This window comes from Puma concolor, chromosome D1 (assembly GCF_028749965.1).
Source record: "Puma concolor isolate L17-30 chromosome D1, mPumCon1.1.hap2, whole genome shotgun sequence".
NCBI lineage: Eukaryota > Metazoa > Chordata > Mammalia > Carnivora > Felidae > Puma > Puma concolor.
In genome coordinates this window covers 91068097-91088703 of record NC_141676.1, presented here as the reverse complement: position 1 = coordinate 91088703, position 20607 = coordinate 91068097, and the positions used below count along the sequence as shown (strand labels likewise).

The 20607-nt window shown below is 46.8% G+C and overlaps 1 protein-coding gene across 6 annotated transcripts in view; it reads right to left on the bottom strand.

Annotated features, from left to right (window-relative positions):
* Positions 1–1449: 1449 nt before the first annotated feature.
* KCNJ1 (potassium inwardly rectifying channel subfamily J member 1) overlaps positions 1450–20607 on the bottom strand; it is a 30266-nt gene continuing 11108 nt past the window's right edge. For 4 of the 6 annotated variants that reach the window (XM_086678684.1, XM_086678683.1, XM_086678685.1 and 1 more), the window contains 2 exons: positions 19718–19869; positions 1450–3851 (listed from right to left, as the gene is read on the bottom strand). In XM_086678684.1, coding sequence (XP_086534810.1) covers positions 2712–3830 — 1119 coding nt within the window. In that variant the 5' untranslated portion in view covers positions 3831–3851; positions 19718–19869 and the 3' untranslated portion in view covers positions 1450–2711. Of the gene's footprint in view, positions 3852–6311; positions 6436–12850; positions 12936–19717; positions 19870–20607 lie in introns of those variants that run through there. The other 2 variants (XM_025928691.2, XR_015241214.1) reach the window with 2 other exon arrangements.

Genomic DNA, 20607 nt, shown 5'->3' with positions numbered 1-20607 from the left:
GAAAACTTTGAATATGGTACAGCATCACGGATGCAGTTTTTCTTGAAAGGAATACACAGCGACGAATTGCTTTTAGAATGGATTGATAATTCGGTAAATAGAACATGGCACACCTAGAACAAAAGCAATACTAACGTGGTCAGGTCCTGCTGGGAACCATGTTACCTCACTGGAGTAAAAAGCCTGCCTTTAGCACTGGCATTAACCCATAGGCAAGTTAGCCTTCTGGAACCATCTATTTCCCATATGTTTTCTTTACTCACTGAGCTCCTATGCCCTTGGCCTCCCCCTCTTTTTAAACATCCAGAGGTTTTATGCTGTTTTGGGGTTCCAGCCACCCCTTAAGATTATTAAAAGGTACCTGTGGGCCCTCATTTCCTCAGGGCTTTCCTGGATGTAAGTATATTAATGATTGCTAGAGGTTCATGGGGGATTTGCATGAAGAAAGAGACTCCAGGGGTGCCTAGGTGACTCAGTCAGTTAAGCGTCCAACTTTGGCTCAGGTCGTGATCTCATGGTTCATCGGTTCGAGTCCCACATCAGGCTCTGTGCTGTCAGTGCAGGGCCTGCTTCAGATCTTCTTCCTCCCTCTCTCTCTGCCCCTCCCCATGCTCTCTGTCTCTCAAAAATAAATAAACATTAAAAAAAGAAAAGGTGGAAAGAGACTCCAGATAGGAGAATGCCTTAATCCTAATAAAGGAATATTTGAAAGCATGGATTCCCCCGAATAACCCAGAAAGAGACACCAGTCACAAAGATTCCAGTTGTTCAGCTCTTCAGCAGTCTAAAGGAATAGATTGCATAAGATCATTTCACTTCCGGCAATCCCCAAGCATGCTGCTAACGGAGCAGAACAGACCGGAAGGAATGTGTTCTGACCCCCCCAGGTTAATGAAGGGACTACGGAGTCATACAACCTCACGACAGTGGCCAGCAGAGAATTCTAGCTCCCTCATTTCCTTTAGCTTTGTCAATAGATCAAACTGCAGTGCCAGCATACCTCCAGGCACAGAGTAATCTCCCGTGTAGGCTAGTTGTTCCGGTGTTACGGCCACTGACAAAGTGCACAACTCTTAGCCCATCAGACTTCTTACTGCTCTTGGTCAGAGGGACCAAAGCGTGTGTGTGAATCTGATCAAACTCATCCCCGGGCCCCGGAAAACAGAACCATCCTTGGTGAAAACTGCCACAGCCGCCGCTTCATGTGCCAAGACACATTGGAGTGATTCGATGGAGCTGCACAGGAAGAGGCACGTCTGTAGCCAAGGTCACTTCCCCCCCCCCCCCCCCGGAGGTGAGCTGGCGTCGAGACAACATATGGTCCTGTTTGCCATCTTCCCCCACCCCTCCCACATCTCCCAGGAGAAAGTCCACCCTCAGCAAGAGGGCTGTCACCTGTTGGTCTGTTACAGTTCATGCACCGTAACTGACACTTTTGGAAAGCACACGCACAGTTTCAGAGATTTAATAGATCAATCAACACACCGGGAACGTTTTGATTCCTAAGCAGCTTTGAGTACCATTCCTTCCAGAATATATTCACAATAATGCAGAGGAGCCCTGAAAGAGACATTCACAGTAAAATCTTTCTCTACAGATCCGTCTTTATGTTCAGTTGGTCCCTTTGAGGAAGGGAGACCTCGTGTTTTCCTCACTGTGGGGTCACAGCCCATCCCACGCGTCTCCTTTAGAAACAGCATTTCGGTACAAACTCGAGGCAGAAGAACACAAGATACTTTTTTCTTTTTCTCAGAAGCATTGGCGGTACTGTCCCTCCTACCCTGACGCTGCTCCTTCAAACTCTTCACTGCCTTCTTGGAAGATCAGGAAATACTCTTTTACCCCAATTCATAGCCCCTTACCCCACCTCACACAAACTGGAAGAAATAACATCACCATTTTCAAATCAAGCATTCTTCCTTGCAAGAAGGTGTTCATTGAGATTCTAGAGTGGTGATTTAGCCTCTGTCTAAACGTACCACGTGAGATCGTTTGGGCCCAGACCGAACTTGGGCTGCAGTGTCTGGCGGGGCCAGAAAGTAGATGGAGCTCAGCGCTCCTCCCCACGTTGGATACATAGAGATGGAGAGTCCGTGGACTCAGCCTCCCCTTGATCTTCAGTAAACACGGCATGACCCAGACTAGGACCAAAGCTCCAACAACCAGGGCTGGAGAAGCTCAGAGCCTCAGATGTTCTTTGAGTATCAGTCTTTTCTTGCCATCTTCGATTAGTTCATTCTCTCCATCCTCAGGAGACTGTTTTTTTTTTTTTCCTTTGACAAAAGCCAATGTTAAAAGTGGCTTATTTTTTATCAGTAGAATCTAAATAAGAATTCTGATCCTATCTAAAGCTCATAACTTCTTCAAGGAGAATTTTAAGATCTTTTTTGTCCTGTCCATGAAACTGTCGATGATTTTGTCCGTTTCTATCAACATTGCATGATTTCAAATAATCATATTCAAGATTCCAAGTGAATTCCTATGGCTTCCATATTGCAGTTTTCTAGAAATATATTGCATGTTCTAATGCAGGTGCCTCGTAGAGCTATGTGTCTTGCAAGATCATGGCTATGGAGTTCAGGGGCATGGTGCTGGTAGACGTTGAAGGCTCTTGTCTTAATTTCATACCCTCAAATTTTCGATCACTTCGTCATACTTCTAGTCACCGGGTATCTTCAAGACTTCCCATTACTCCTGTTGAAAAGCCACTGTCACATTTTGGTGTCATCTGTTTCATTGACTTCTGATAAGACGAAGTTGGGATTGTCATAGCCTCTCTTCATCCTGGCTCTAGTATCTTTCTCATTATAAAGGCACATAGCACAGTGAGGGGTCTCCACTTCCACTGTCTTGCTAAAGTTATGGAAATCCACTCGGTATTTCCCTTCCTTTGTCTTGGATACTATGGGAGCAAAGCGGTAGCCCCAGAGCACCTCTTCTGGGACGTAGGACGTCCGGACTTGGCAGGTAGCACTAGTTGATTCCACTGTGCCATCTAAAAACACCACTAATTCAAAGTCTTGCTGGGGAAGGGTTTCTGCTGCCATGTGGAAGAAGGGGCTGTTTGGATCAATGACATGGTAAATTGTCAGTGGGGAGATGAAGAATAAATTTTCGTTCCCTGCGTCAACTACAAAATTGATGTTGATCTGGTCCAGAATAATGGTCTCTCCTTCAGGAGTGACAGTGGTCTTCAGAAGCTTTCCATATATGTGACTCCCAATAAGGAGGCTCTTCCTAAGATTAGCCACTCGGATTAGGAGACAGAGCTTCCCACCCCGCTTACTGATCACCGCATTCTTGCTGAATGTAATGGTCTTGGCACGTTTTTTGGGTCTGGAGATCTTGGCTAAAATGGCACCACACATGAAAGAATTGATGATGACTCCAAGTATAGACTGGAAGATAAGGAGAAAAATGGCAGTGCCACATTGTTCTGTCACACACCTGAATCCATATCCAATGGTCACTTGTGTTTCCAGAGAAAACAGAAAAGCTGAGGTCAAGCCATTAATGTTCTCCACACAGGGGGTGTGGTTGACAGAAGGATGGAACTCAGGGAGATCTTTGTGAATGTAGGCTACCGCATACCACAGAAGACCAAAGAGGAACCAACTCCCCAAGAAGGCTGTAATGAAGATGGTCATTTTGTATCTCCATTTGAGGTCAAGCACAGTCGTCCAGATGTCCACAAAGAATATGAACCTCGACTGTGCCTCGACGTTGCCAAACTCGATGTTGCACCTTCCATCTTTGGAGACCAGCCTCGCTCTTTGTCGAGAATGCCCAAAGAAGTGAGTGACGAACCATTTCCGAAGATGTTTGAACATTCTTTCTGTCAGCACTCTGATCTGAAACACATCAAAAACAAAACAAAACAAAACAAAACAAAGCAAAACAAAATTATGTTTATAGCAGCAGTGGACTAGGTGACTCACATAAAGAGCTAACTATATATGAAAGACCATTCAAAAGGATCTCAATTACTGATCAAGTTAGGAAAGCTAACAGTTTATTCTGGATACCACAACACTATTTTCGGTAAAAACTTTCCACTAGGACACCATAGTGCTTAAATATGAAGAAGAAAAATAATTACACAGAGATACAAGTGGAAGGAACTTAAAAGGGCATATATTCAAATGTTTCCTGCCCTTAGTCAGTGGCACACAAACTGAAAAATGTTTGTGATAACCAATTATGTCCTGTACTGTGATTTATTTGATATCATTCTTTATTTTTATTTTTTTTTAATTTTTTTTCAACGTTTATTTATTTTTGGGACAGAGAGAGACAGAGCATGAACGGGGGAGGGGCAGAGAGAGAGGGAGACACAGAATCAGAAACAGGCTCCAGGCTCTGAGCCATCAGCCCAGAGCCTGACGCGGGGCTCGAACTCACGGACCGCGAGATCGTGACCTGGCTGAAGTCGGACGCTTAACCGACTGCGCCACCCAGGCGCCCCTTGATATCATTCTTTAAATCAATACTCTTTCTCCTTTAATAAACTTAGCCTTATGCTAAGCAAAAATATCTGTGAAAGCAGGTGCTGGAAGCACTATTTACATTTTTGGTCATATACGACAACAAATAACTATAAAAAAGGCTCATCAATATACTACCTAAAGCATCTTATACACTGTTATTATTACTCACTATCAAAAGAAATCCTGACCCAATTAAATTTTCTCATTTGTCCAATGAAGGAACTGAGATCCAGAAAATTTTAAGGACCTATCCAAAGCCTTGTACTAACCGGTGGCAGGGTGACAACTGAAAACATAAAACGTAAGGTTCCCTGCTTCCAGCCCAGAGGAGACTCTACCAGGCTGCATCTCAGTTATTACCTTTTATATTCTAAAGCCAGATATGCCTCAAACATTTTAAGACAAATATTGGTCAACTTCCTTTTTTTCTCCCCCTTTAATGCTTGAGACTATTTAGAACAGGGCTCCTCAATATGGTTTGGTCAAGTCCTATCATATGATCTCAGAAGTTTTCTCAATAGAGCTATAAACTTGTTTCCTGTCTCTCTCCACGGTATGCCAAGATTCCTAAAACGAATAGTATGACGGTCACCTCAATATCTCATACTTCCTTCCCTGCTCCTAAGCTGAAGGGAGCTCTGATTTCAATAATACTCCATAAAGCTAGAACCATGCTTTATTCACTCCTCTCTTCCAGATGCCAGCACAGTCTATGGGCACTTACTAGTTATTCAATAAACATAAATGGAATAATTCAGTGAATGGGTTAAGCTCTTCAAAATACTATCTGATCAATGGTTTCTTGTTGATGACATTATTGTGACTTTCAGTTTATAGCACAAAAAGCGAAGGGATTTTCCCCTAAACAGCCTACAGTGATGAAACCCATGGTCATCAACACTAGACTCCCTCTCCCCTAGGTGTGCCCTCCCCCATCCCAAGGTGTGTCCACCATGGTTAGCAATGTCTTCGTGGTATTTTTAATTAAATGCAAATATGTTTCTAAAATAGATTTCAAAACCCCCTTCAAAAATGTGTTTATTCATACAAACTGGGAAGCGAAACCAACTTAGTGATAAATTTTAAACAAAAGTCCTATCCCACAGTGTTTTGCTCACAGCCTTAAAGCAGGTGAAAACACAAGAAGCCAACACCAGGTAGAAGTAGTGAAGAGAAAACCACAGCTGTGGTGATTTGAAATTTTGAGGACAAGTTCTAAAGATATAAAAAAAGAAAATGCTACCAGGAGAGCAAACAGCAGTGCACACACTCAGAGGGCCCTGCTGACATCCCACCCAACCCTCATTGACCTCAAGTCCCCAAAGACTCTTAGGGTTGGTCCCAGGTGAGGCACACTGAAGAAGAAGAGTCTACCCCCTCCCCAGTCTCTCTCCTTTCTCTGCACACACGTAGTTTAACCTGGCTTACATTCACTGGGGACTTCTCCCTTTCCTGGGTTCATGGAAGCTCGCACTGTTTTAAAAGCTCTTCATAGAGTGGATGTCACCTAAAATGCTAAATTCCCAAGCCAACATTTATCAAGTGAATCCACATTCTCTCCATCACGCATTGCATTTCCAGAGATGGCTCCAAAAACGCAACTTCTGAGCTTTTCTTCCTCACGACTGTTCTCTTCCAGTCTCAAGTTCGTTTCATTTTGATAAAGAACATTTCCGTAAAGGGAGCAAGTGCCCTCTGATTTATCTCTTGGATCCGTTTGGGTTTCCATGCCTGCATGGCTAATAAAATATCTTCCTGGCTTTTTAAAGAGCTCAGACAAAAATGTCAGCTTATAAAACTTTCCCCCAGACCATCTGCACTTACCAGCATCCTAAGCATATTCCAAACCGGAGCTTCCATGCCTGGGGAAAGCAAGGAAGTGGCCTTGAGAGTTGCCCTCTGTATGCAGGCTGATTTCTTTTAGACTCAGCCTAATTTATTTCAGGCATTGGTCAGTGGACTGATGCTAATTTGTATTAGCTTGAAAACGCTTAATTTGATAGTGGGGTTGTGTGGTTTAAACCAAAGCAATTGGTTGTTCTCAGACTAAGCCCCAAGCTGGGTATGTATTTTTTTTTTTTCAGACCTCACATGGCTTGAATACCGTCATGCTAAGACATGACAAACCCCCAGCCAAGGTCTCTGGGCAGCAGGCATGGATTGAGTTCCAGCATTTTCCTCCTCTCCTTTGCCACGCTCCATATAGCTCTCTTACTGTTTCTCATAGGTCATGCCTATTAGCTTTCCACCAGAAAGAATTAGTTATCGTCAATCTCTCAGCCTATTCTCTGAAACACACTGAGATACTGAGATCTCCAAGTGTTCGCAAAGATACGCGTGAATATGTAGACTTAGATCAGTTCATATTTGTAAGATGAAAGTAAGAGACACCAGGAAGAAACAAGACACCATGATAATCTCTCTATACAATAGTCCCTGTCAGGTAAGAAACAGATTTAAAAGCGGCCTTTATTGTCGGACTTACTTCATAAAATCTGGCATTTACTGAACGTACTTTTGACGTGTACTAAGTGAGCCAATGCTTTTGGTTTATTTATTCAAAGAGTGAGAAGAATTATACCCAGAGAATGTAAGAATACAGGACAAATCCACCCCTTGACCAAACCCATCATTCACATGGCAGACCCATTATACTCAGCACATAGCCTACTTTGCTTAGACAACGGCGTTTAATCTAACCACAGACAGAGCCAATATGTATTTGTTGTACCATTGGGTGGTTAGAGATCGGCCCTGGTGTCTGGGTTGTATAACATGTACAGTTTTTAAGTTACTTTCTGTTGAAATCAGTAAATCTTAACAGCAAGCAAAGGGCTGTGCATTGGCTAATATTTACCAAGGTACTCTTAGTAGCCTGGTAGGGCAGGTGAATTATATTATTGCCATTTTTTTTCCCCTTCAGGGCTCCAGTATGCTTGTTCTGTAAAGAGTCCATTCTCAGAAAATAGACTTTTTGTACACTTTCCAAACGTTGGGGCTATGTTTACCGTGTAGGGTTTCAAAAACAAATAGGACTCTGTTCCCATTCTCGAGGGGCTCACAGTCAAATGGGGAAGTGAGCTCAGTAAGTCAGCAATTACGATGTGGGGTGGGGTGGTGCGTATGTGCCCAAGAGGAACATCTTTTCTAAAAGACCTCTATGGGATGGGTAGTCAGCCTCTGCAAAATCCTTCAACTGACAGAAGACCCGTTGCCTTTTTGCATACATTAATGTATTTATCTATCATCATTCAACAATGTTGTGTTGCTATGCCAGGCTCTGTGCTGGACATTAGAGACGCACACGATCGTCTACCAAACGGGCAGTCTTTGTCACTGTGAAGAAGCTTCCAGTCAAGCGTGGGGGTGGGAGACGCCACGATGAGAAACCGTGGGAATGCTCTGGGCAGCTTTTTTTTTTTTTTTAATTTTTTTAATGTTATTTTTGAGACAGAGAGAGACAGAGCATGAATGGGGGAGGGGCAGAGAGAGAGGGAGACACAGAGTCAGAAGCAGGCTCCAGGCTCTGAGCCATCAGCCCAGAGCCCGATGCGGGGCTCGAACTCACGAACCGCGAGATCATGACCTGAGCCGAAGTCGGACGCTCAACCGACTGAGCCACCCAGGCGCCCCGGGCAGCTTTTTATCTGAGAGGCAGAGACGTGCTCTCCTGGGCAAGGCCTGAGCATGGTGTTAGACTCGCATGTGGTAGGAACTATAAGTATTTGTTGAGCGGTGATAAAGAAATTCATCAACCCACGCATAAAACCAGTGGGTTGGCTATATGGGTCCCCCTCTGGGATGTTTTAGAGGAGACGTACCTGTGGGCGTAGTACTAACCAACTGCACTGTAATTGTGTGTGACCCTGGAAGAAGCAACAGAAGAAAGAGAGAGTGGAGGGATGGAAAGAGGTGCCGGGAAAGGCAAGCAAGGGTCCACACACTCACTGGCAGAGCGCCACGAGAGATACTTTCATTGTAAACCGGGATGGCTAACCCTTACGAAGACCACTGGTCTAGTTCCGCTTCAGTGACAACTCACCATAACACCAAATAAGTCTGAAGTCTCTTCTGTTTAAGAGCCCTTCAAATTCCTGGAAATAAACATCTCTTCCTCCCAGATCTCTTTTTTGTCCATAAAAGTGCCCAATCCATTTGCATGCGGTACCCACACCAACCCAAACTCCGGTCACCTTAAGCAAGGTACCCACGGTGTGCGCTCCTTAGTGACATTCCAAGAATGGATACAGAAGCCGTTCTTTTGGAGGGGTCCACCTGAGAACAAGCCAGTAAGGACCTGGAGCTTCCTAGGGGACTTTTCACACCACCTCCTTTTCTCCCCCCGCCCCCACCCCCACCCCCACCCCCACGCATTTTGGCAGCCACAATATCAGAGGGGGGAGAGCAAAACTTTGCTTTCACTGCCTCCTACTTGAATCACAAAGGTCATCATTCCTAAAGAGAAATGATAAAACATTTACTCTAGTCTGCCTTTTCATCAAACCTCTCACCGCCTTAATCCCACCGAGGAACGTTTCTGAGAAGCGAGGTTTTATGTTAGAGGTAGAACTTATGAGTTATGGGTCCTGAGAGCGGAAGTCAAATGATTTTCTGTAGTTCCTTTGCAACGGCAGTGGAGGAGAAATTCAAGTGTCCGTGAGAATTTACTGCTTTGTTTAAGCCAAGAGTCAACTGAATCAACAAACATTGCTGAGGACCTATGAGAGCGAGGTGCAGAGTGGCATTATGGGACAAAGTCGCAGCCTCCTTCGTTAACATAATCAAGCAAACGCTCCATTTATTGAACGTGTGCTATGTATCAGGTGCTCTGCTAGGAAACAGAAGAGTTAATGACAACAGTCCCTGCTCTCAAGTTGCTCACAGATTGATTGAATAATCGCAGTGTGGCATGTTTGCTGCTCTGAAAGGGCTGAGGACAGGGGGTTAAAGCAGCCACCAAAGAGGAGACACAACAGGTTGGACATCAAACCTAAACACTCTTCCACACACCTTTGCTAAGGTATGTTGCACTTAACCGCTACTACAGAGAACTTCCTGTTTTCTATGAAAGTGATCTCAAGCTATTGTAGGATAGCCACCCAGCTGGGTCTGCAAACACTCAGGGCCCTGACTGAATCATCTAGCTCCCGGACTACCCCTTTCCTATGCAGAACCTATTGGAGACAGAGGGTGGTTTCCCTTTCGTTCCGTAATTCCAGGAAGGGTTACTGCTGATGTCTGTCGTTAGCACCATCAGGCAGCTCACTTGGGGTCAACGTGGGCTCTTCTCAAATAGACCTTGGCACGCCGGTACAAACCAATCCTCCTGGCCTCATGGCATGTAGAAGGATACCTGAACCTCAACATTCCAGGCTGGACTCAGGAATGCACTTCAGCGGGCGCCTGGGTAGCTCTGTCGGTTAAGCGTCCCACTTTTGATTTCAGCTCCAATCATGATCTCATGGTTCCTCAGATTCAGCCTCCCGTCGAGCTCTGTGCTGAGAGCCTGGAGCCTGCTTGGGATTCTCTGTCTCTCTCTCTTTTTCTCTCTCCCTCTCTCTCTCTGCCCCTCCCCTGCTTGTGATCTCTCTGTCTCTCTGTCTCTGTCTCTATCAAAATAAATCAATAATTTTTTTTTAAGGAGTGCTCTTCAGGAACACGTCACCTTTCCTTTGGGGTAAAGGTCCTCCCAGACCCTGCCCACCGTGAAGCCGTAAGTCTGTGTCCAGGGTGAGAATGCAGCACAGGCCTTCCTGGGTGCCTGGTTCCTTCCAATGAAAAGAGTGTGGGAACAAGAGCCAGGGGACCACAAGATCTGAGGGTATCAGTGCTCTCATAAAGGACACCGTGTTCTGTAGACATTTCTGGAGCCAGCTGGTCCAGTAGCATTATCTGAATAACTGCAGAGGTGTGCCAGTCATGGGGACCAAGAAAGGATGGGAGAACCTGGTCCAGGATGTTCCTGGCACAGGTGATAACCAAAGGCAGCGTGGCAGGTGGAAGGAACTCCAGCTTGGGTAAACACAGACATGGACTGAATCCCAGCTCTGCCACTTAATGACCAGGTGACCTGAGAAAGCCACTTAGTCTTTCTGAGCCTCAGTTTCCTCACTTCTGAAATGGCTGCTAAAATATACTTTCAAAGGTTGCAGTGCGTTTTAAATGTCATCGCATACATAGAGTTCCAAAGTTTCCAGAACGCAGTGGTTAGGCAATAAATAGTAAGAACTGTTACTATTAGTCTACAAATGTAAATGTGTGTAACAGTTTAATGAGGTGTCACTGACCCAGGCCACGCGAAGTCTACGCTGTGTGGAGTTAAAATGGGCTATATTAGAGACAGCAGCCAGGGGAAGGCAAAGGCTTCCAGGAAAGAGACAAAGGTTCAGCCAATGCATCAACGCCTGTGAACTGTACTGGCTCCAGAGCCCATCTTCCCACGTGGAACCGAAAACCTGGGAATAGCGAACATGCTTTTATAAAGGATTTGTCTGAGGTGCCTAGGTGGCTCAGTTGGTTGAGTGTCTGACTCTTGATTTGGGCTCAGGTCATGATTGCAGGGTCATGATGTGGGATCGAGCCCCACATCAAGCTCTACACTGAGTGCAGAGCCAGCTTGGGATTCTCTCTCTCTCTCTCTCTCTGCCCCTCTCCCTTGTTTGCACTCTCTCTTTCTCTCTCTAAAATTAAATGAATGAATGAATGAATGAAGGATTTGTCTATAACCAGGGCAGAAGCCTTACCTTGCAGAGGTGGAAAGAGAATAGAAGGAATGAGAATTATTCTTTTTTATTTTTTTTTTTTTTAGGAATGAGAATTATTCTTAACAAGCCTACCCAGACACCCCCAAGAGTGGTACCGGGGGTGGCGCTGTCCTTCTCCCACCACAGACCTTGACTAGGACTTGATCGTATTACTGAATACGTGCACATATGCCCACTGCAAAGGAGAAGAGCAGCCCTGGCTTCTGGCAGCTAGGTCCTGGCTCTCCCAGCGAGGGCTCTGTGTTCGGGTGAACGCAGTTTCTCGAAACATCAGCATCACACAGGGCGACTCCGTAATCACGTCTGAACATTGTCCAAACCACAAAAATGACCCCAATCCCCCTAGTCCTGGCTAATAGAAGTGATCACTGCTTCTTCACCAATAACAACTTGGGCCGCACACCCGTCTTCTAGATGATAAGATTTACTGACATATTCAACCATAACATTACTCTGAGTTCCTGGCATCTAACCCAGAGCAAAGTGTTACTTCTTTAAATCTTCCCCAAATTGCTTAAACTAGCCTATATCTTATTTAAGTATTTTCTTCTTTTTTTTTTTAAATTTTTTAATGTTTATTTTTGAGAGAGAGAGACAGCACGTGCGAGGTGGGGGAGGGCAGAGAGAGAAGGGAACAGAGGGTCCAAAGCAGGCTCTGCACTGGGAGCAGTGAGCTTGACGTGGGGCCTGAACTCACAAACTGTGAGATCATGACCTGAGCCGAAGTCAGACGCTTAATCAACTGAGCCATGCAGGTGCCCCCTATTTAAGTACTTTCTAACACTCCACGAGGCTTCCCACAATTCATGGTCTGTGTTCTCACTAGTTGCAAAAAACCAGCTTGTTCAACTACGGGGATGTTCCTGGCACTCTTCGGCTGGAAGGCACTGACACCACCAAAGGACAGAAAAGCGCACAGAAGAAAAGGTATAGCTAAGAAGTCATAGAGCCATTTTACAAGCCATATGGTCACTTTACACATCTGTTTGCTTTTGTATCCGGATGTGCAGAATCAAGGAAATAACCAAATTGAAATACCCAAAGTCATTAAAAGGAGTTAAAAGTTTCAGGTGCAGCTTTTAAATTCTATCTAGCTATCTTATTCACCACGACAATTGGTCATCCTAAGATCCTGACACTCTCACCGCAAAAACCTGTATTTTTTCATGGCATCTGGATTGGGTCCCAGCAGCAAGTGTCAAGAGGTGTGATGTTCCCACTAATCCAGTCATCCCGGGAACTAGTGAAGCTGGACGCAAGCAAGACGTCTGCGGGTCTTACCAGTCTCTGGTGACAGCGTGCATTTGCCTTGGAGTCGGAAACCTATGCTTTGGAAGCTGGACGTTTATTCTGTGTGTACTTTCTTTTTTTTTTTTTTTTTTTAATTTTTTTTTTTCAACGTTTATTTATTTTTGGGACAGAGAGAGACAGAGCATGAACGGGGGAGGGGCAGAGAGAGAGGGAGACACAGAATCAGAAACAGGCTCCAGGCTCTGAGCCATCAGCCCAGAGCCTGACGCGGGGCTCGAACTCACGGACCGCGAGATCGTGACCTGGCTGAAGTCGGACGCTTAACCGACTGCGCCACCCAGGCGCCCCTCTGTGTGTACTTTCAATACTGCTTCCTTGTTGTTCTTTGTCATTGCAACTTCAGGTATTTAGGAAATGTCAGCATGTCTCAGCTCTGCAGAGAAGGACCAAAAGGAGGCACTTCATCTCTGCCTGGCTCACAGTTTGGAAGAGAGAGCAACGCACCCCTGGGGGCTGCGAGGAGTGGCGACAGCAGAGTGAGAAAGCACTAGAAGATAAGAGAAACTCACAGCCACACAGGTGGATCTACTTGGTTTCTGTGCCGGAGGTTTTTCTAAGAATTCTTCTAAACTTCACAGATTTCGGCTCTTTACCAAGAAGGCATTGGGTATGAGGGGACTGAGCCACAGCTAACAGAGGAAGTCAAGGTAAAAACGAAGCTGCACAGCTCAAACTGAATGAAGAGAAAAACTAGGGCTGAGAATAGTGTCCCAAGAGGGAGTGGGAAATGGCTATTAAGACATCATGGAGGGCTTTAGGATCCTGTTGACCGCCTCTCCTGCATTCTGTGTGAACAGCGCCCTCTAGAGCATGATGCAGAGGGTGCCCCGTTGCAGCCGTGAAACTGTGGGGCCCAGAAAGCCTACAATATCGGCGCCGGCACAAGAGAGAAATCTTTTATGTACATGTTACTATTTGATTCTCATCATAACCCTACGAGATGGGCAACTGAGGTTCAGAGAAGTTAAGCAAGTTTCCTCAAGGTCACAAAGCAAAAAGCCCAAAGAGCAAAGGTTAGAAGAACGTAGCTCTGCCCCATTGAGAAGCCCTTGCTTTTAAGCCCAGGGGCATACTCAAAATAGTTACTGAACAAGGCAGAGGGAAGGCACGCATTTATTCAGCACCTACTTACTTTGCACCAGGCATGGTGATTTTCCACATGTTTCCTTGCCTGATGCAGAAAGCACATAGAAGGTAAGAACCAGCAAGAGACAAAACCTTTTTGGAAGACACAAAACCTGAAGGTTTGGATTGGCGGACTGGGGACAGGTTTCCAGGGACAAGAAAGAGCATGGGCCAAAGCACCAGAAAAGTTGAGGGAGGCAGAGTATGTGCGACGCCATGGGGGCCCCCGTGGAGAGGGTCCAGGCTCAAATGGATTGGATCTGATAGTGCATGTTGGGGGAGAAGGCCATGCACCCCAATGTCACCAGAAGGACCTCATAACGCCAGATGGAGTTCAGAAAGGTCATGATGCCAAAGTGATTAGGACACAACCGTGGAAGCTGCTGAAGATGTGTTGTCAAGCATCGCGCTTTCTTTGGAAGCTTCTAGAGATTGTCCTAACCTCTAGATTGTCCTAGCTTGAGCTCATTGTAGGCGGTGGCCTGAAGTTATGGCAATGCCATCTTCTGCCTGGAGATATTTCTGGATCTCCACAGGGTGCGGCCATTTCATCTTCCATGGTCAGAGGTTCGTTGGGAGTGATGGCTAGTGAGGGAGGCTGGGGAGCTTCCTCCCTGCTGGAAGAGGAGAATCTGCCAGTGATGGTGAGTCGAACCTTGGGTCCTCACTGCTCGAGCAGGAGGGCCAAGCACCCTGGCCTCGGAGTCGGTCAGTTCAACGACACTCAGTGAGCGCCACGGGCACACCTAGGCAACAGCTGGGGATACAGACACAGGAGGAGACATTGGGCAGCCGGCTCTGCCTCACACCAACTACAGAAATGGGGGCAAGTCACTTCACCTTTCCGATCTGGCCTCATGTGCCGTTTCCCCTGCTGGGAGCACCTGGCTTTCTGCTCTCCCTCCTCCAAACCCCAGACTGACTACCTGGTTTCAGAAAGAAAATGTCTGTCTCTCAAAGAGGGAAGAGTCCCTGGCCAAGCCCCTCCCCATTTAAATCAGGTTCCCTCCCCCTTGCGATAGTTGATTGCACTCTTGACTTTTGGGGGTAGTATTTACAGTCATTTTAACCTACGTGTTTACTTTTATGCTGCTTTGGAGGCAGTGACCCCCTCCATCTCCTCTCCTGCTATATCCCCAGTGCCTCCTTGCTCAGTGCCAGCCTACAGTAGATGCTCAGTAAGTATTTGCCAAGGAGATTAATCAATACAGTGAGGTGTGAATGGCTCAAAGTGCTTACTTTCCAGAAGGGGATGTGGGGAGGGTAATAGAGCCTAATGCCACTCTCTAATGGCGGGACTCCGTCTCCACAGCACCAGGACAGGGCAGATGATCCGGCCTTGTGGCCTCACGCTCCTCATAACCAAACCCTTATCTGGTTTCTTCTAGCCTGGGTGGTTCGCTGGCTTGTTCACAGAGAAGTCCATGCCACCTGCCTCTGTGTGAAGAGGTGCAAGGAGACGATTTTCAAAGCTTCACGTATAACTGAAACCTGCCGTGGCCAACAGAGCTGGCCTGGGTTTGGGCGTGGAATATGCCGACCTGCCTCTATCGGGACACACGCCATATTGGGGTGGAATCACAGTAGGGAAGACACCTAGTGAAACACAGCAAATATGGTTATCGTCTGGAGAGAGAGGACAGATCCCTAGAGACTCCTGGGTCCGTCTGTCCCAGGAAGAGATGGGACTTCGCCACAAAGGAATGGGCAGATGGATGGGTTCTAAGACCCCTCCTGTGCACGCAGGCCGGACCTCTTGAGTGCTGCTACACTACCTGTTGAATCCAGTTTCTAGTGAACCTGTGACAGAAAACTGAATTCACACAACAATCCAAAGACGTTTCTAGTCTCATGGCCTTTTTAGCCTCATTACGATTCAAAGGAACTCCATGACAGGGCAAATGTCTCTGTCCATGTCTTGACAGGTAATCTTATCCTGGAACCAATTCTATGGTGTTCTCGGAAGGTGGTATGAGAACAGAAATCGCTTATATACAGTAAGTCGTATCACATATGCATTAGGATATTAGATATTTAAAGGAATCCTTCACGGAATAATTTATAAAGTGAAGAATGATTTTGGCAAATAAAATAATCACCCTCTCACATGTTTATCTTGTAAAGGGATGTGTTGGGAGGAGTGTGTTTTTCTGCAGACTAGACACATCCAGAATGAAATAATTCTTAAATTTCATCTTTTCATCCCACACTGTTATTAGTGTGGGAATTCTCTCATTAATCTGACCCTTTTAGTTCCCTGTGGTTTAATTACATCAACTGTCTTTCCAGCCCAGAAACGAATAAATTCCGTGTGGTCTGTAGGCTCTGAACATACTTTCCTGAGCATCTGCAGCAAGAAAGTGCACTTTGTTTTTAAGAAAACATATAGAATTCCAAATGGCAATTTAAAATTAGGGGACTAATTCAACTAATACCTGAGTAATGGCACTTGGGGACTAGAATTCATGATGCTGTCCCCAAGGTAAAGGGTATCATGTTGGTATAACCCAGCTCTGATAGACATGCAAAAGACAAGAGACAGAACACCATGTTCTTGGGGGCGCCTGGGTGGTTCAGTCCGTTAAGTGTCCGACTTCGGCTTAGGTAACAATCTTGCGGTTTGTGAGTTCAAGCCCTGCGCCGGGTTCCGTGCTGACAGCTCGAAGCCTGGAGCCTGCTTCGGATCCTGTCTCCCTCTCTCTCCCTGCTGCTCTCCTGCTCGTGCTCTGTCTCTCTCTCTCAAAAATAAACAAACATTAAAAAAAAAAAAAAAAAAACTTAAAAAAAAACAACAACACCAGGTTCTTGAGTTTGGAGGGAACTTGGGATGCCTTCTGGTCTCACATTCTAGCTTATGTTTGTTTCCCTATCAGAGCTGCATCAAGTGACTCCCAGGAAGGATTTAAGAAGTCAGTATGTGGGGTTTGGATCTGGTGTCGGTCACTTACTAGCTCGAACCCTGGGTACTGCCTAACCTCTAGGTGTGTCGATTTCCTCATCAAAGAAATGGGGCCATTCGTATCAATCTTGCAAATGGCTGGAAAGGGCTTGGACGACACTGGGCTATGGAAAGGGATCAAGCTGTTCACACCCGCAGTGCTAGCATCTCAACACTAATTTCCTTTCAAGTTACAGCCGGCAGATTGACAGACCCAGTCGCGTCATCACCTGCAATGCCTTTAATGCTGGGCTTCTCTACACCAGGGTCCAGGCTACAAGAACATCATGCGTCCTAGAAAGGTGATGAGAAGGGCAAGCCTCTAGGATAAACCACAGAGCAGGGGATTAGCTGGAGAGCCAGTGTTCCTGTTGATTCTACTGCTGTGCCCCAGGGAGCCTCTGAGGGTCAATGATTACCAGCTTTGGCTTGGGTTCCAACTAGCCATCGGAGCTACATTAATGGGGCGGCACGTCACCCACACTCTCAGGTCCAGGTACTTTCTGGGAAAGCCCTGGGGGCAGAGACAAGCAGAGCCAGCAGCCTCTGTGACCCTTTTGTTCCATGCCATAGAGCCACCCTTGGGCCCATGCTGAGTTCTTCTCTTTGGGGCTCTTCCTGGGACTGGGCAGAGCTCACCTCAGGAACCTTCTCAAAATGGGCACTGCTGCACAGACGTCTCACCTGAGTCCTCACAAGCCTAACGCGCTACCCCAGCAGTTGTTTTGAGCCACTCTTGACTGCTCCTCTTGTCTGCCACCGAAACAAGGAGGCGATTGGGAAAGGGGGGACGTTTCCCAGACCTTAGAACCATGCCAGGGCAGGGCCAGCGTGAGGCTCTCATCGAGACCTGGCTCCCAAAAGAAGGCCAGTGGAGCCCACAGCGGACCTGCTGACGCACTTTCTCTCATTCCTGCCATTTCTTTTTACTCAATGGTGTGTATAATGACCTGGAAAGGCGAGGTGGAGCCCCACCTTATTTCCTCTTACTTGTCCTCCTGTCATGATCAGACCAAATCGAAAGAAGCTTCTCTGTCTCCAAAGTTGTCGCTTCACCTCTCTGAGCTGCAGCTTTTCCTACTAAATCAGGATTATGATGCCCATTTGTTGTCATGGGGATTAAAGGGAAAATACACCGCATCCATGAAAACTTGCACACGAATGTTTATACCAGCGTTCGTCACACACAGTAGCCAGAAAGTGGAGACAACCCAGGTGTCACTCAACCGATGAATCAATAAGAGTAACAGGGCACAGCCATCCAATGAAATATTGTTCGGCCATAAAAAAGGAGGGAAGTACTAATGCATGCTACAACAAGGAAGAACCTTGAAAGCATTGTGCTTGTACAAATGTCTACAGTTGGCAAATCTGTGGAGAGAGAAAGTCGGATTGGGAGTTGCAGGGTAGCAGGTGGAGAGGAATGGCTGCCAATGGGTATGGACTTTCTGTGGGGATGACGATGTTCCAACATTGACTATGGACTTTCTTTCTGTGGGGATGACGATGCTCTAACATTGACGTGGTGAGAGTTGCACAGCTTGGTGAGCATACTAAGCCAACCACCATGGCATACTTGAAGTGGGTGGATTGTATCCAGAATCGCTACCCCAGGGCCTTTTCTGGGGCTTGGGCTGGAGGTGGCACCTCCCTCCTACAGCAGGTCGTCACTGTGATTTTGGAGGCCCCACCATCAAAATGATTTTCTTGGCCACAAGAGCCTGGAGGTATAGGGAGATTTTCCTGCTTCCCCTCGCTCCTATATAGAATCTCTACTAGAATATGGAGAGATGTCTCTTCTCCCCTTATCTGGGGGAGAAATTTTTCTTCCCCACCCTGGCCAGGTGGTGATGGGTGGAGTGGTTGAGGCAGAGCGTGGGTGCCTCCGGCTCGCCCATCCTCACCTGGGCTCCACGGGACTGAGAACCGCACACGGTATGACCCTGACCTGGCAGATCCGGGGTGAAGGGCCATCTCAGCTCTGCCCACTTGCCCCTCACGTATCCCAGGCCTGGAGTTCCGGCTAAATTCGTGTGATGGGGAGCCAGATCTACGGTTCCCCAAAGCAGGCAGGTCCATGGACTCCCAGGCTATCTGAAGGGATGCCCAGAGGTGGCCTTGACCTCACTCTGTGCTAACACCACCTGGCCTCACTGCAACCCCCCATGCTCACATGCTCCTCATCACTTGCTCGTCCTCTTGCCTCCCTCCCCTTTTTTTTTGATTTCTGGAGCCAGTAACATTAATAACTCAAGTCTCATTTACAATGACCTCTCTGGAAATTCAGTACTACCTCACAGACAAGCCAGAATCCCATGCGACCATTTAAAGCCCCTCCTTGCCCCCAAGTCCCTCCATATCATTCCTTCCCCCTACTCCCCCACACACCAAAGAGTGAGAAGGAGGGGATATGGAGCATGACTGGCTCAGGGTCGGGGGGGCGGTGTCTTCACTGCTTCTGTGGGTGACTGCTGAGGGCAGAGCCGTGTGAAGCCTGGACTCACAGCCTCTCAGGGGAATGACAGAAAACTACCCACTGTGTGTTCCCAGAAGTCGACCCCTTTCTCAAAGGCAGGGCTGGGTTTCCCTTGCACCCTTCTTGAACAAGCACCACTGTCAAGACCAAGAGAGGCGCCTGGGTTGGGTAAGTGTCTTTAGTGTCTGACTCTTGATTTTGGCTCAGGTCATGATCTCATGTGTGTTCGAGCCCTGCATCATGCCCCACGCTGACAGCATGGAGCCTGCTTGGGATTCTCTCTTTCCCAGTCTCTCTCTCTGTCTCTCTCTCTCTCTCTGCCCCTCCCTCCCCCTTTCTCTCTCTCAAAATAAATACATAAACTTAAAAAAAAAAGAGCAAGAAAGAATGTATCAGTCCACCCTGTTTCTATTTTCAGTTGCCTGCCTTAAAATAAAAAAAAATCCTCACCTGAATTAATATAGACCATAATGACCTGTTTGATGATACAATATCAGGACCAAAGCTGATCTCACCAAGAATCATAAATACATGAGACTGGGGGTGGGGGACTGAAATATAGCCCCTGTCCTATTATGAACACTGATTCCTGTGAAAAGCAACAAGGCCAGTCTACCTGGAGAGTGCGTGCAGGTGCCCCAGAGTCTCTCGCCTTGGAACCCGTGGTCCTGGGTCAGACCTGAATTCCAACTCCGTGGTTGACTGGTCCGAGACTGAGTGCCTGCTTGTGTTTTTATATGGCCGGTGTCCCCACGTAATTCATTAAACCTGGAAAACAAAAAAGAAAGAAAAGTCACTAAGAAGAGTTGAGGAACAGTAAAGATCTTAGAGTTCATCGTGAGTTGTTTATGTTTGCTTGTTTTCCTTCTCTCTCTGTGTCTTTTTCTCTTTTTGATGTGTAGGTCTTATGACTCTGCTGAATGGTATACCCTCCAGCCAAAGCCACTGTTTTCTGGTTCTTGTCCGTCCATATGCCCACCAGACTCCCAATAGCTGTCCCCATTTTCAGTGATGGGTATTGCCACCATTATTTTCGTCCTTCCCCGACCCATGTTGCCAAGTCTCCCCTATGCTGCGCCGGTCAAGATGGAGGAGACAAGAGGAAGACCGCTAGGAATGACAAAGAGATTGACTCCAGGGCTTAGCACTGACCGCAATGCTCGCTGCCGGGCACCCAGAGGGTATGAGGTCGGAGCCGTGGGTAGCACTAAGACTGAGAACATCATCGCAAAACTCCAGCGGGTGGGGTGGGGAAAGCAAAGATGGGGTCCAACAGGCGTCCGGAAGGTTGTGAAGGAGCAGGCCGTAAGGGGGGTATAGGCCTTGGCCTGGACTCCACTCTTTCCACTTGTCGGCAAGAATAAATTAATTTGCTTCTCTGAACCCAAGTGTTCACCATTAAAAAATGGAACTAGGAATACCAGTTTCCCAACGCTGAGGCAGGAATCAGTGTCAGGACACCCAGCAGAGGGTCCAGTACATTAAAAACTTCATAATGTTGGGTCC